This window comes from Chiloscyllium punctatum, unplaced genomic scaffold, assembly GCF_047496795.1.
Source record: "Chiloscyllium punctatum isolate Juve2018m unplaced genomic scaffold, sChiPun1.3 scaffold_547, whole genome shotgun sequence".
NCBI lineage: Eukaryota > Metazoa > Chordata > Chondrichthyes > Orectolobiformes > Hemiscylliidae > Chiloscyllium > Chiloscyllium punctatum.
The window spans coordinates 95,595-112,234 of NW_027310281.1; the positions used below are offsets into that span (position 1 = coordinate 95,595).

The 16,640-nt window shown below is 48.4% G+C and overlaps 1 protein-coding gene across 1 annotated transcript in view; it reads right to left on the minus strand.

The window, feature by feature from the left end:
• Positions 1–16,276, minus strand: part of LOC140473202 (uncharacterized) — a 101,008-nt gene extending 84,732 nt beyond the window's left edge. Inside the window, exons 1-2 of the mRNA XM_072567586.1 lie at positions 16,209–16,276; positions 11,699–13,535 (exon numbers count right to left, since the gene is read on the minus strand). Of these exons, the coding sequence (XP_072423687.1) occupies positions 11,699–13,128 (1,430 nt within the window). The 5' untranslated portion in view covers positions 13,129–13,535; positions 16,209–16,276. The remainder of the gene's footprint in view (positions 1–11,698; positions 13,536–16,208) is intronic.
• Between the last annotated feature and the right edge of the window lie 364 nt (positions 16,277–16,640).

A 16,640-nucleotide genomic window follows, 5' to 3' on the forward strand; every position in this document is an offset into this window, starting at 1 on the left:
TGATAGAATATATTGAACAAGCCTAGATTGCTGTTAAGCCTTTCATCTCTTAGAATGGGTGCAGGTTTTGGTTCATTAATGTGTAACTGCCAGAACATCTTTTAAGTCACATTCTTGAGATGACTTAAGGTTTTATGAAAAAGATAACATCTCAGCTCAGACCATGCATTAAAGGTGTGAGGTCAGAGTCTGTCTGTACCCCAATCTTGAATCAGACTGGTTCTATTTCCAAAGGAGGAATTCATAAAATATTACATGGATTGACTGCCTGGACATTGTGTGCTTTTTGACCAAAATTGAATGTATCTGCAAATATAATTCTGCCAATACAAATTCACCCCAAAGAATTGTGTGTGGGTGCATGTGAGTTCGTGAGTGAGAGCGTGTACATGCTTGGTAAAGTGTGAGTGTGATGGTGTATAAGCCTGTGAGAGTATTGAGGGGAGGAGGAACGTGTGTGTGTGTGTGTGTGTGTGTGTGTGTGTGTGTGTCGGAACATATGTGTGAGAGGTATTAATACAAGCAAGGGGTTGCATTTTGCTAAAACAAGGAAGGGCAGCACTTGTCCAGATAACAATAGGGCCCTGGGTCATGTTATAGAACAGACAGACATGGGGGGGGGGGTGGTGTTCAGGTACATGGTTCTTTGGAAGTTGCATCACAGGTAGCCAGGGCAGTTAAGAAGGCATTTAGCAGCATAGCATTCATTGTTCACACCATTGAGTATCGGGGATGGGACATCATGTTGAGGTTGTACAGGGTGTTGGTGAGGCCACTTGCAGAGTACTGAGTACAGTTCTGATGGGCCTGTAATAGGAAGAATACTATCAGAGAGGGTTTAATAAAGATTTACCAGGATGTTGTAAGGACTGGAGGGTTTGAGTTATAAGGAGAGAGGCTGGGACTTTATTCACTGGAGCACAAGAATGTAGTTTAAATGCAGAGCTTTTCTAAGAAAAATGTTAGTCTGACTCAACATTGGGACACAGATTGTCTCTACTTATAAATAGGGCAACGTCTCTTTGAAATGCAGATTCATTTAGATATAACTGCGTCACTTTACATATGAAGATATCCCTTTGAATGTGCTCACATCCCTTTGAAATATAATCTTGTCCATTTAAACCTCTTTATTTGCAGAAATACCCGTTAAAATGTCCACGTCCCTTTAAAATGCAGATTTGCCCCTTTAGATATGACGCCGGTCCGTTCGATGTCGGAATATCTGTTTAAATTGAGCCGTGAGCTTTCCCAATGTAGACAGGGCTCCTCGAAACGTGGCAGTGTCCCCGCCCCCCGCAGCTGCAGAGTGAGACAGGAGAGTTTGTTTTTGTGAATGAACAGTTGGAGCGCGAGGTGGCTGTGACTTGGTGACGGTGAGACTCCCCGGGCCCCGCCCATCCCCCACCCGCGGTCCCGCCCACCCCTCCCCCGGCCCCGCCCATCTCCCACGTGCAGACGTCACGTGGGGGTGAAGGCGGTTGGGAGGAGAAGTCGCTCGAGCGAGGAAGCGGCGGGAGGGCGGCCGTTAGGAAAATCCAGATATCCTGAATTAATCTAGTCCCCTTTGCCAGCGCTATATCCCTCTAAACCCTTCCTATTCATATACCCATCCAGATACCTTTTAAAGGCTGTAATTATACCAGCCTCCTCCACTTCCTCTGGCAGCTCATTCCATACCTGCACCACCCTCCACATGGAAACGTTGCCCCTTCAGGAACCTTTTATATCTTTGTGGCCTCACCCTAAACCTATTCCCTCTAGTTGTGAGTCTCACCCCAACACTGAGGAAAAGGCTTAAAAACATTGCCAAATATCGAGCCACATTGGGGGGAATTATGGCTCTGCCCTTTTTGTTCTCCGATAGGTATTTGGAAACTTAAAATCTGTCAATACCATCAGCATTGCTACAGAGCACGTTGTGTACACTCCTCAGTGTCAACAAGCAGGGCACGTGTTTGCCAATGTCACCAAAACATTGGGCATGTTCCTCGCTGTCGGCAGAAAAGTTGCGAAACCTACTTTTGATGGACGAATAAGGAGCACTGGAGGACCAGGGGGAGACTTGTCCTTCTGCCATTCGGAGCTCCCCTATTGGTGAATGTGGAAGTTGGAGCATGAGCTTCTTAAGGTCCTGCTCCTCCTCTCTCTGAATGAAGATTGAGCTTCACCTCAGACTGCAACTTCTTTCCTCCGTCCAACATGTGAGTACAGCACTCTCTTTTCTCACCCCCTTTTCCATTTACGTTTCATTCTGGGGTTCAAGTGTTGACTTGGAGCAACTGAAAGGAATGGGAGTGAATCCAGCGAGGGGACAGACTCTGGAAAAGTTAGTCCAGGCCTGTGTCTCAATTGGCAAAATAGACAGACAGGAGACTGGAAGAGCAAGCCAGGCAGTATCAGGAGGTGGAGAAGTCGAGGTATCTGGTGTAACCCTTGTTCAGGACTGGGGGTTGGTATAGGGAGAGCTATGGAACAAGGGTGTGCTGGGGGCAGGGTATTGAAGTGGGGATAGGTGGAGACAGGTAGAGGGTACAATAGACAATAGGTGCAGGAGTAGGCTGTTCTGCCCTTCGAGCCAGCACCACCATTCATTGTGATAATGGCTGATCATCCTCAATCAGTATCCTGTTCCTGCCTTATCGTCATAACCTGGTACGACCTAGTTGGTGAATGGGAGGAAGGAATCGAGTTGGCAGGGAAGAGTGGAAGGGGCAGGGAAGTGAGTTGGGGGATGGGATGGGAGATTATTTGAAATTGGAGAACTGTGTTGAGTCCTCCGGGCTGTTGACTGCTCAGACAAGATGAGGTTTTGTTCCTCCAATTTGTGGTTTGGTTTGTTGTGGTAATGGAGGAAGCCAAAGATAGTCATGTCAGAAGGGGAGTGGGAAGAGGCATTAAAATGGGTGGAGACTGGGAAGTCCGCTCAGCTTCTGCAGACCCGGCTGTGATGCTCAGCAAACCGTTCCCCAAGTTTACGCTCGGTTTCCCCGATGTAGAGAAGACTACAATTGACAAAGCACAGCAGGTCAAGCAGCATCTGAGCAGTCGGACAGTCGAAGTTTGGGGCACGAGCCCTTCATCAGGAATGATGCGTGGATGTTCAGAGGGGCATCAGTGTCCTTCTGTGCCAGGTGCAGCAGGCAATGAGCAAGGCAAGTGATGTATTCGCAAGAGGAATTGAGTTCAGAAGTAGGGATGTCTTCTTGCAGTTAGGGGGTCATTGAATATATTCAAGGCTGAGTTCATCTGATTTTTACGTGAATGTTTATGGGGAAGGCAAGAAAATGGTTTAAAGACTAGTATAGAACCAAGTTACAGAAACAGACCCTTCAGTCCAACTAGTCCATGCTGACTATGTTCTCAAACTAAACCAGTCCCACCTGCCAGTGTTTTGGCTCATATCCCTCCAAACCTTTCCTATTCATGAACTTATCCAAATGTCTTTTAAACATCGTTACTGTATCTGCATCCACCACTTCCTCTAGACATTTAGTCCACACGTGAACCACTCTATAAAAAAAATTGTGCCCTTCAAGTCTTTTTAAAATCTCTTTCTCCTGTCACCATCAAAATTTGCTCCCTAGTCTTGAAGCCCCAACCCAAGGGGAAGGACACCCGTCGTTCACCTCATCTCTCTCCTCATGATTTTATAAACCTTGATAAGGTCACATCTCCTCCTCCTCTGCTCCAGTGAAAGTCCCAGCCCATCCACCGAGATGCAGGTAGATCCATATCCAGTCATGATCGGTTCAATGCTGGTCCCAATTCTCTCTCTCGGTGTCCAGGACAGCAAGAGACCACAAGACAGAGGAGCAGAAATTAGACCAGCAGGTCTGCTCATTCCATTCAATCATGGCTGATATGTTTCTCAGTTACATTCTTCCGCTATAAGCAAAGTGAAAATGGAGGGAGTTAGTGTGGGATGGAGATTTTCGGTTTCCAGGGAATAAGAGAGGAAAGAGTTCACTCTAAATTAGAATTTATGGGATCGGCTGATGAGCCGAGGAGTGTCAGTTGGAGTTTAATTTAGAGAAATCAGAGGTTTGTATTTTGGTCAAACAATCCAGGCACGACTGACACAGTTAAGGGGAGTGTTGCAGAATAAAGAGACCTTGGAGTGCTAGAGTCTCAGGTGGATAGAGTAGTGAAGGCGGCGTTTGGTTTGCTTTCCTTCATTGGTCATAGCATTGAGGATAGGAGTTGTGAGATTATGTTATACACACTTTCCACTCGAACGTGTTATCTAACTGCTTAGCTGTTTTAGTGAATATAATCCACACCTCCCGCTGCTGCCATAACGTGGTTTGTTTGGAAGCCCTAGCTTTCGGAGTGATTAGATTTATTTTAGATTTTATTACTTACAGTGTGGAAACAGGCCCTTCAGTCCAAACTGACCCTTCGAAGAGCTACCCACCCAGACCCATTCCCCAACATTTACCCCTTCACCTAACACGACAGGCAAATTAGCGTGGCCACTTCACCTAACCTGCACATCTTTGGACTGTGGGAGGAAACCCACGCAGACACGGGGAGAATGTGCAAACTCCACACTGACAGTTGCCTGAGGTGGGAATTGAACCCGGATCTCTGGCGCTCTGAAGTGCTGCTGCTGCTTCAGGTGGTTGTGGAGAATAAGGTCATGATTAGACTATTTATAGCCAACGGAGTCCAGTTCATGGAGATGTGATACATTAAACAATTTAGATTAAATCTTCCATCTTTTAGAATGGAGTTCTGTTCTTTGGTATGTTAATTCCAGAACCTGTTTTCAGTAACTTTCTCAAGAACGTAATTTAAATGCATAGCTTTTCTATCAAAAATGTCAGGCTGACTCGACAGAATTCGCACCTATTGGTGGGTAGGCTGGGACTTTTTTCACTGGAGCACAGGAGGTTGAAAGGTGAAGGTATCGAGTGCCTCATTAGCAAGTTTGCAGATGACATTCAGATTGATGGAAAATCAGATAGTGAAGGGGACTGTCAGACGCTTCAGCAGAATATAGACCGGAGAGTTGGGAAGAGAAATGACAGATGGAGTTCAACCCAGACAAATGTGAGGTGATGCAATTCAAGAGCGAGCTATACAGTAAATGGAAAGGTCCTGGGGGAAATTGATGTACAGAGAGAGCTGGGTGTTAAGGTCTATTGTTCTCTGAAGGTGGCAAATGCATGTCAGTAGAGTGGTCAAGGCAGCATACAACACACGTTCCATCATCGGACGGATTGAGGAAAAGATTTTGGTTTGGCGCATTTGGAATACTGCGTACAATTCCGGTCGCCAGATTTCCAAAAGGATGTGGATACGTTTGGAGAGAGTGCAGAGGGGGTTCACCAGGATGTTGCCTGTTATGGAGAGCGCTAGCTATGAGGAGAGGTTGAGTAAATTAGGATTATTTTCACTGGAAATAAGGAGGTCGAGGCGGGGTGGGGGGTTCCTGATTGAGGCCGAAAAACCATGAGGGGTGTAAACGGGGTGGATAGGGAGAATTATTTTCCCAGAGGAGAAGACTTAATTACTCAGGGTTACGAGTTCAAAGTGAGAGGGGAAAGGTTTGAGGGAGATATATATGGAAAGTTCTTTACAGAGAGGGTGGTGGGCACCTTGAATGCATCACTAGCGGAGGCAGTAGGGTGGGATCGATAGTGTCATTTAAGATGTATGTAGACAGATACATGAATGGGCAAGGAGCAGAGGGATACAGATCCTTAGAAAATAGGTGGCAGGTTTAGATAGAGTATCTCGATCAGCATTGCCTTGGAGGGCTGAAGGGCCTGTTCCTGTGCTGTAGGGTTCTTTGTTCTCTTTATAGAGGTTTCCAAAATCAGGCTCACTGCCTTTATTCCTGATGAAGGGCTTTTGCCCGAAACGTTGATTTCGCTGCTCGTTGGATGCTGCCTGAACTGCTGTGCTCTGCCAGTGCCTGCAGATTGTGCAGTCTTTCAGCAAAGTAGAATGTTTAGGGTGCAGGTTTGCTCGCTGAGCTGTAGGTTTGATATCCAGACGTTTCATTACCTGGCCAGGTAACATCATCAGTGGTGACCTCCAAGTGAAGCGAAGCTGTTGTCTCCTACTTTCTATTTATATGTTTGTCCTGGATGGGGTTCCTAGGATTTGTGGTGATATCAAAGTTATGAAGAGAGATACATATTTTGTTTAACCAACTACAATGGCAGTGCAGAGAATTTCAGAAAAGTGCAATAAATATTTACTTTTTACCCCTTATTCAACTCATTCAAGAATTTCAAATTGAATCTGAGCTAACTTGAGAGCAAATGGCAACATTCGTTTGTTAATAGACTCACCATATATTATGAAAGATCACTTTTTAGCTAAGTCACAATGTTTAATCCCAAACAGAGCAATTAAGTGCAAAGTTACGTTCAACCATTTAATAAAACACTGCAAATTTTATTTTGTATGAAAATACAATCATTTTATAATTTGGATAAGATCTTTACAAAGGAAATATATTAAACAAAATAGCTTTCCTGGGTATCAATATTGACAACAGTTATGCAGCTATTATTTGGCAATTGACCAACTAATTGAAATAGTTTCAGAATAAATGAGCTGCTTCATTATTATACATTGAGGTATTGCATATCTTGGCTCTCACCCAAGTATTCTCCGAAGAAAAAAATGTATCTGGATGGGGACATGAACAGGAAGCATTCAGAGGGATATGGGCCAAATGCTGGCAAATGGCTCACTTGATTAATTTAGGATATCTGGTTGGCCTGGACTGAAGGGTTTGTTTCTGTGTGTCATTACAGACGCCCCTCTTCTGGGATCCCCATACCAGCTGTTATTTTCATGAAATAATCTGACAATTGTTGACTTCCATCAACCTATTCCATCCGGAGAAATTTCCTCTCTCTGCAAAGTGTGGTTCACGTTGGCAAGTTCAATCCTCCTCAGCAAAAAGACAGAGAGAAAGTAGCTGCTTTTTAAACAGCTCAAGATCAAAGCGCACCCCCCCCCCACCCCAACCCACCTCACTTCTATACTATTGGTCACCACCAAGTTGTCCCTTTGTAATTGGATCCTTGGTACAGCCTTAACCTGGAGGAAGTATTGCCTCACTCGGCAATTTCAACCCATACCCTGTATCGCACCATCTGCTGCAGTGGGATTCAAACCCGGGAGCCCCTGGAACTGGGTTGATAGTCCAGTCGATAATGGCACTCAGCCATCGCGCCTTCAATCCACCTGCGATGGTACATGAACTCCCTGGTGCCTCCGGAGGTTGGTAGAGCTGGTGAAAGCCTTTCCGCGCTCTGGGCAGCTGAAGGGCCTCTCTCCTGTGTGGATCTGCTGGTGAGTCAGCAGGTTGGAGGCCTGGGTAAATCTCTACCTGCACTTGGGGCAGCTGAAGGGCCTCTTCCCCCGTGTGGACCCACTGGTGCCTCAGCAGGGTGGAGGAATCACTGAAGGCCTTCCTGCACACTGGCCAACTGAAGGGTGTCTCCCCAGTGTGGATCCGCTGGTGGGTTCGCAGGGTGGAGGAAGTGCTGAAGCCCTTCCTGCAGACGGGACAGGGGAACGGGCGCTCCCTGGTGTGGCTGCGCCGATGAGTCTCCAGGACAGAGGGGACACGGAAGCTTTTCCTCCAGTCGCCACACTTCCACCATTTCTCCATGGGGTGGGATTCCTCGGGTTACTCCATGGCCGAACCTTCAGTTACACACAAACGTGTGCAGAGCCCCTCCCCACCCTGAATTCCCCTTCCCAGGCTGTAGAACTGTTTCAGGCTCCACACTCAGTGCGCTGCAACAGTGGGGTCTCTCATCCAGTCCCACTGATGCTGAAAACATCCTCAAACAGGAACCAAAACACTTTGCTCCTTCTCTCAGACACAGTTGAAAATTGTTTCCGGTCCCAATGGATTGAGCGACTGTCAGACATTGACGTCTGAGGTCTGCAGACGCTGGAGAGTCAGTGTCAAAATGTGTGGTATTGGAAATGGCCAACAGGTCAGGCAGCATCCGAGGAACAGGAGAGTCAATGTTTCGGGCGTAAGGCCTTCATCTGTTGATTTTGAAGCTTCCGTCTTCAGATCTTCAAATACACTGATAAAAACAGATTACAAAAGTCATCACTATCAGTGCAGGGTAGAAATTCAGAACAAGCAATTCTACTTTCTGTGGAATATTCTTTTCTTTTGCTGTTCTACAAAATTAAAAGCACCATCCCACTGTCCCTTCCCCTCTGTTCTCACTCCACTCTAACTAACTCTCCTGAAGATGCTGAAAAGCAAAAACATCAAGACTGACATCTCTCTGAATTTTGGATACCTCCACCTGACAGTTAATATCTTTCACAACACTGGGATCCTGCTGAGTGTGAGCAGGTCTGATTTTGGGAAGCAAAAAAAAAGTGTCAATTCAGGGCGAACTTGCAATGCAGCTTCTTGAGGAAGGACCAGACACAAAATGGTTAATGACCCCGGGAAGGTGGGAGCAAAATGAGACATCAAGGCATTAACACCAGCACACTTCAGTCAAACTCTTCTGCTCCCAGTCAGGGCAAAACATGCTCTGAAAGTCCAGCCTTCACAACAACACTTCTGCTTTCACTGAAGACAATTAGAGTCACACAGCGCAGAAACATAACATTTGGCCCAATCTGCCCAGATATCCTAAATTAATCTAGTCACGTTTGCCATCACTTGGCCCCTATATGGGCCGGTTACTGGCAGCTGGGACTAAATTGGGTTGGCTCTCTTGTCAGCAAGGACGAGTTGGACCGAAGGGTCTGTTCCTGTGCTGTACATCTCTATGACTCCAGTCACATTTGCCATCACTTGGCCCTGACCCATCTAAACCCTTTATATTCAGATGCCCATCCAGAAGCCTTTTAACTTGTCATCGTACCAGCACCCACCACTTCCTCTGGCAGCTCACTCCATCGCTCAAGCGACTCCACGTTGAAAGCGTCTGGTCTGGTGCACCAGATGACATCAGGATAATCTCAGATCATTCCAGATCGCATCGATACTCAGTCAGTGACTTTCCCGATCAGGATGTTGTACGTGATCAAACAGGTCAGTGGGTAGGCGATCCCCCACCTCTTAGTTCAAGTATCTCTACGAGAACTCCCTTGCTGGAGCGTCCCTTGAAGACACTTCAACTGGACTTCATTGAGTTGGAGAAATGAGTTGAGTTGCTATAAATATGTTTTGCTTATTGTTGATGTCTTTTCGAAGTGGATTGAAGTCTACCCTCCTCCTAACACTACTGCTGAGACTGTGGTGAAGATTTTGTTTAAGGAAATAATTTCCCCCTTCAGTATACCTGTGTGCATTAGCTCGGACAATGGACCACACTTTGCTTGTAATATTAACGGAGCACTCTGTTCCCAGCTTTGTATTTGTCGGCAACTGCACGGTGCTTATCATCCTCAGGCAGCCGGCCTTGTTGAATGTTTTAACCAGACTCAAGACTAAACTTGCCAAATTAATGGCCGAGTCTGGCCCCTCCTGGTTATGTTAATCCCTGTGGCCTTATTCCAGATGCGATCCATGTCTGCGGGCAAGACACGACTGTCTCCAGCTGAGAGTCTCTCTGGTCACCCCCTCCGTCCCCCTTGGAACGATTCGGCTCCCTTCTCAGTCCATGTCCACCACATGACCGAAGCAATGATTGGTTATGTTCTTGCTCTAACCAATGTTATGCGTGCCGTTCATTCCCAGGAGCGTGCGGCCTACGGCGATGTTCCCTCCCTTTCAGCCTCGTCACGGGTAGAGCCTGGTTTGTTGGTGCTCGTCAAGAACTGGACTGGCAAAGGTCTCCAACCTCGTTGGGATGGCCCCTTCCAGGTTTTACTTCCCACCCCTACGGCCGTCACAGTCGCTGGGCGCTCAGCTTGGGTCCAACTGCACCATTGTAAATTAATTGACCGCACCAATCAAAAGTGGGGAAAGAGGAGGAGAGAATCCTGGAATCTCATGAAAAGGAGTGGACCCTGTCCAGTTGGGTTTTTGAATCCTGCTGTTGTTCTAATGTTAATCTTATTACAGATACTTGAACTAGGAGGAGCGAGTGGTGGCTTATGGAAAATATTCAGCCTGGTGTCTGGTTACTAGTGGTGTGCCACAAGGATCTGTTTTGGGACTACTGCAGTTTGTCATTTTTATAAATGACTTAGATACAGGCATAGGTGGATGGATTAGCAGAATTGGACAGAGAGGTGGCAAATGGAGTTCAATGCAGCTAAATGTGAGGTGATTCACTTTGGGAAGAAAAACAGGAAGGCAGTGATCTTGGAGTCCATGAAAGTTGCCACTCAGGTAGATAGTGATGTGAAGAAGGCATACGGTATGTTAGGTTTCATTTGTAGAGGGATTGAGTTCCGGAACCGAAATATCACACTGCAACAAAACAAAACACGGGTGCGGCCACATTTGGAATATTGTGTATAGTTCTGGCCCCCATATTTCAGGAAGGATGTGGGAAGCATTGGAAATGGTGCAGAGGAGATTTACCAGGTTGTTGCCTGGTCTGGAGGGAGGGTCTTATGAGGAAAGGCTGAGAGACTTGGGTCTGTTCTCATTGGAAAGAAGGCGGCTAAGAGGGGATTTGTTAGAGACATATAAGATGATCAGAGGATTAGATAGGGTAGACAATGAAAGACTCTTTCCTAGGATGGTGACGTCAGCTTGTACGAGGGGGCAGAACGACAAATTGAGGGGTGATAGATTTAAGACAGATGTCAGAGGCAAGTTCTTTATGCAGAGAGTGGTAAGGGCATGGAATGCCCTACCTGCTAAGGTAGTCAACTCAGCCACATTAGGGAGATGTAAACAATCCTTAGATAAGCACATGGTTGATTTTGGGATAGTGTAGGGGGACAAGCTGAGAATAGTTCACAGGTCAGTGCAACATCGAGGGCTGAAAGGCCTGTTCTGCACTGTACTGTTCTATGTTCCATGTTCTAAACTTAGTGCAGGAGGCTGAAAGAAATGAGCAGCTTTAAAACAAAAACCTCTTGGAGCTGAAAGCGTTCAATGAGAGTCTGAGCCCGGTGGTAAGTTCAGGTAACCTTTATTGTGACCCAACTTTGTTACAGCATCAGATCCCCCCAGCAAAAAGGCAGAGAAAAAGCTGTTGCTTTTTGAACAGCTCAAGGTCAAAGTGCACACACCACACCTCCCCTGTCCCACCCCCCCCCCCCCCCCCCCCCCCCACTGTCTTTACTATTGGTCAGCACCAAGTTGTCCCTTTGTAATTGGATCCTTGGTACAGCCGTAACCCGGAGGAAGTATTGCCTCACTCAGCAATTTTAACCCATACCCTGTCTCCAAGTAAGTGTCTCCCCGCTCATTTGCCAGGAAGGGGCAGTGTAGAGTCAACCAGACTGTTGTGGGTCTGGAGTCAGGTGTAGGCCAGACCGGGTAAAGGATGCAGCTGGAACGACTGAGTGAATCCTTTCCCACAATGGCGGTTCCCTTCCCTCACAAGGGAGAGAGGGAATCAGATGGGGGCTTTCTCCCCTGCACCACCCCCTCCCTGAAACGGTCTCATCGTTAGATTCCGAACTGCACATTTCTGACCGAGTACCGATCCTGCCATCTGTCTTGGCAGGATTTGAACCCGGGAGTCCCCGGAACCTGGTTGATAGTCCAATCGATAATGGCACTCGGCCGTCACTCCTTCAATCTCCCTGCGATGGCACGTGAATTCGCTGGTGCTTCCACAGGTTGCAGGAGTAGGTGAAGCCCTTCCCGCACTTAGAGCAGGTGAACGGTCTCTCCCCGGTGTGGATCCGCTGGTGTCTCAGCAGAGTGGAGGATGTGCTGAAAGCCTTCCCACACTCGGGGCAGCTGAAGGGTCTCTCTCCCGTGTGGACCCGCCAGTGGGTCAGCAGGTGGGAGGAATACCTGAAGCCCTTCCTGCACTGAGAGCAGGTGAATGGCCTCTCCCCCGTGTGGACCCGCTGGTGGGTCAGCAGGGTGGAGGAATTACTGAAGCCCTTCCCGCACTCGGGGCAGCTGAAGGGCCTCTCCCCCGTGTGGACACGTTGGTGCCTCAGCAGGGTGGAGACCTGGGTAAAGGAATTCCCGCACTCTGGGCAGCTAAAGGGCCTCTCCCCCGTGTGGACCCGCTGGTGGGTCTGCAGGTTGAAGGAGCAGGTGAAGGCCTTCCCACACTGAGAGCAGGTGAACGGCCTCTCCCCCGTGTGGATACGCTGGTGGGTCATCAGGGAGGAGACGTGGGTAAAGGCCTTCCCGCACTGAGAGCAGCTGAAGGGCCTCTCCCCCGTGTGGATACGCTGGTGACTCTGCAGGGTGGAGGAGCAGGTGAAGCCCTTCCCACACTGAGAGCAGGTGAATGGCCTCTCCTTCGTGTGGACATGTTGGTGCCTCAACAGGGCGGAGGAATTACTGAAGGCCTTCCTGCATTCAGGGCAGCTGAAGGGTCTCTCCCCCGTGTGGATACGCTGGTGGCTCCGCAGGTTGGAGGAACAGGTGAAGCCCTTCCCACACTGAGAGCAGGTGAACGGCCTCTCCCCATTGTGGACACGCTGGTGACTCCGCAGGGTGGAGGAATCGCTGAAGGCCTTCCCGCACTCAGGACAGCTGAAGGGCCTCTCCCCCGTGTGGACACGCTGGTGCCTCAGTAGGGTGGTGACCTGGGTAAAGGCCTTCCCGCATTCTGGGCAGCTGAATGGCCTCTCCCCCGTGTGGACCCGCTGGTGGGTCAGCAGGGTGGAGGAATTACTGAAGGCCTTCCCACACTCGGGGCAGCTGAAGGGCCTCTCCCCTGTGTGGACCCGCTGGTGCCTCAGCAGGGTGGAGACCTGGGTAAAGGCCTTCCCACACTCTGGGCATCTGAACGGCCTCTCCCCCGTGTGGATACGCCGGTGACTCTGCAGTGTGGTGGCCTGGGTAAAGGCCTTCCCGCACTCTGGGCAGCTGAAGGGCCTTTCCCCCGTTTGGTCCTGCTGGTGGGTCAACAGGTGAGAGGAATGTCTGAAGGTCTTCCCGCAGTCAGTGCAGAGGAATGGCCTCTCCCCGGTGTAACTGCGTCGATGAGTCTCCAGGGTAGGCGGGACAAGGAAGCCTTTCCCACAGTCACCACACTTCCACGGTTCCTCCACAGGGCGGGATTCCTCAGGTTTCTCCATGGCCACAGCTTCAGCTGCACACAAACACGTGTAGAGCCCCTCCCTGCCGTGAAGTCCCCTTCCCAGGCCGTATAACTGTTTCAGGCTCCACACACAGTGCGCTGTAACAGTGGGATCTCTCGTCCAGTCCCACTGATGCTGAAAACGTCCTCAAACAGGAACCAAAAAGTGTAGATCCCTCTCACAGAAATCACAGTCAAAAATCGTTGTGGTCCCGATGGATTCAGAGACTGTCAGACATTGACATCAAAGTGAGGACTGCAGACACTGGAGAGTCAGTCAAAAAATGTGGCGCTGGAAAAGCACAGCAGGTCAGGCAGCATCCGAGGAATAGGAGAGTCAATGTTTCGGGAATAAGCTCTTCATCCGTTGATTTTGAAACTCCAGTCTTCAGATTTTCATATACTCTGCAAAAACAGATTACAAAAGTCATCACTATCAATGCAGGGTAGAAATTCAGAACAAGCAATTCTCCTTTCTGTGGAATATTCTTTTCCTGTTCCACAATGTTGAAAGCACCATCCCACTCTCCCTTCCCCTCTGTTCTCAGCCCGCTGTAACTAATTCCCCTGAAGGTGCTGATTCAGGATCTTACAGGGGCAGAAAAAGCAAAAACATCAAGACTGACATCTCTCTGAATTCTGTTCTCAGCCCGCTGTAACTAATTCCCCTGAAGGTGCTGATTCAGGATCTTACAGGGGCAGAAAAAGCAAAAACATCAAGACTGACATCTCTCTGAATTTTGGATACCTCCACCTGAAAGTTAATATCTTTCACAACACTGGGATCCTGCTGAGAGTGAGCAGGTCTGATTTTGGGAAGCAATAAAAAAGTGTCAATTCAGCTACAATGCAGCTTCTTGAGGAAGGACCAGACACAAAATGGTTAATGACCCCGGGAAGGTGGGAGCAAAATGAGACATCAAGGCATTAACACCAACACACTTCAGTCAAACTCTTCTGCTCCCAGTCAGGGCAGAACATGCTCTCTGCGAGAACTCCCTTGCTGGAGGGTCCCTTGGAGACACTTCAACTGGACTTCATTGAGTTGGAGAAATGAGTTGAGTTGCTATAAATATGTTTTGCTTATTGTTGATGTCTTTTTGAAGTGGATTGAAGCCTACCCTCCTCCTAACGGTACTGCTGAGACTGTGATGAAGATTTTGTTTAAGGAAATAATTCCCCGCTTCAGTATACCTGCGTGCATTCGCTCAGACAATGGACCACACTTTGCATGTAATATTAACGGAGAACAGAAAAACCTTCCAGGTTTTACTTCCCACCCCTACGACGGTCACAGTCGCTGGGCGCTCAGCTTGCGTCTAACTGCACCATTGTCAATTGAATGGCCGCACCAACCAATCAGTCCCCGATTCCATTCTATTTGTCAGACTTCCTACTGCCGATCCTGTGAAGAGAAATATCACTTTCCAATACCTCCGGTCTGTGTATACAAACAGCTGGTGTAACACTGCCTGGGGTACAGCAGGCCTTATGTGGCACATGGACCTGGAACGGAACCCTTCTCTTGTGCATTTATAGGCCTTTTCTCTTTTCAGAACCTGATACTGTCACCAAGACCATGTACAATAGAGCTAAGGGAGAGCCCAATGGGAACAGCATTCTGAGGATCATTGTCTCCCATACACTGCGAGTGCTCGAGTCACTTGGCCCATTTTGTACAGTGCTAAAGCAACTCCTCTTGCAAAGCGTTGACCCTATACTCCTGTAGACCTGACCAGACCCCCTGGTGTAACATTTCAGTAACCTATTTTGACAAACTCTCCCTAATATACACCAAACCAGACTATTATTTCTTCAGCTAAGGTAAAGCTACCAATTTCCTTGTCCTGGATGGCAAAGATGTCCCTCATAAGGTCAGTATCGGAGCCCTTGTTCCCACAACAGTACCTTGTCCAGGCCAGTGGACAAGTCGATGGAACCTCAGCCAACCTTGCTCCAACTGAAAGGATCCCAAGGGACTGGGTGACAATACAGGACACCCGATAGGCTGGGGAATCCAGAGTACCCTGAGGTTGGAAGGATCGGCAGGGGTGACAAGTCAACAGAACCACAATTCCCTCTTTTGTGGCCTGACCATTTGAGGAAATAAGAGTAAAGAGGCTCTGAATCAGAGTAGACTGGGATTAATGGACCTGTGTCTTTACTCTGTGCAGAATCGGTATGCCTTAGACTATATACTTGCCTAGGAGGGTGAGGTCTGCACCATTGTCCAAGATAAACGCACTATGGGCATTCCCAATCTCACTGGCAATATTACTAAGATAGAAGAAGAGATCCAGGTATTCCGTGACAGAATGACTGAAGGGACCAGTTGGGGAAACTGCAGATTGGGCCGATGGTACAATTGGCTTATCGGTTTAGCTATGTCTGTTTGTCGGTATTGGTATTGTTAGCTATTTAATTGCTAGGCTTATGAGTGATATAGATTTGCCCCAGAAGATGTTCCTTTCGCGATCTGATGGCTCACCCACATGTGTCGATGGTGATGATAAATATGACCAGATGAGCTGTGAAGATGGTGGTGCCGCTCTACAGGATGTTGATGGCTGGACCACCTTGAAGGGCATTCGTTTGGACTAGCCTTCTCTTTCAGTGATCGCGGTGCAATCAAAGGGAGGAATGAGGGTGTGGGCATCTGGATGATAAAGTCTATAGCCTTAAAACTTGTCTTTAAACATTCAGACTAAAATGTAATGCTGAATTATTGAATACATTTACTGCACTAGAAAATAAACAGGCAGGAAAGCTCAGAAAGAGGAGAGAACTGGACACCTGGGCTCACCAAGTGATAACAGGATGCTGTAAGGCAATTAAGAACGTTTGCCTCAGCATCGGTGAATCTGTGTGAACAGGACACCAAGTGATAACATTCACAGCCGTTCCCTTGTGAGACCATTTTAGTGCTGAGACTGTTGAATCCTGTAGAAAATTAACTCTTAGTGCTTATCTGCAATGGATTGAAATGAATTGCATTTTGGGACTTTATGATGATATTGAGTATCCATTACTGGTTATTAAATACAAACTCTGTAAAAGGAAATATTGATAAAGCTTTACCTTACTTGCTGCAGGCGAGGCTCCAGCGGAGGAAACAGGCCGCGGGCACACTTCCGGCTTCGGGATGGCCACGCCCACTGATCCAGGTCCAGGTCCTGGTCCCGCCCCCTCCTCCGCCAACATCACACGTCAACACCGCCCCTTTCGAACGCAGCTCGTAGGCCCCGCCCCTTCCTGAAGCAGGTCATAAGCCCCGCCGCTTCGGGACAAAGCCCCGCCTCTGGGAACCAAACCTCTTTCCCCCTCCTGCACTAAACCCCACCCCTTCGCCGCGAACCCCGCGCGAGTCAAAACCACGCCCCCCTCCCTCACACGCAACCGCCCACAAGGCCGCGTGCGTCCAGGCTGGACGCGCTTCATCGTCCGCTGAGCCTCGCCCCGCCTACCAGCGCGCGAACCTCACGAGACACGCCCCGCCCATGAGCAGCGCCC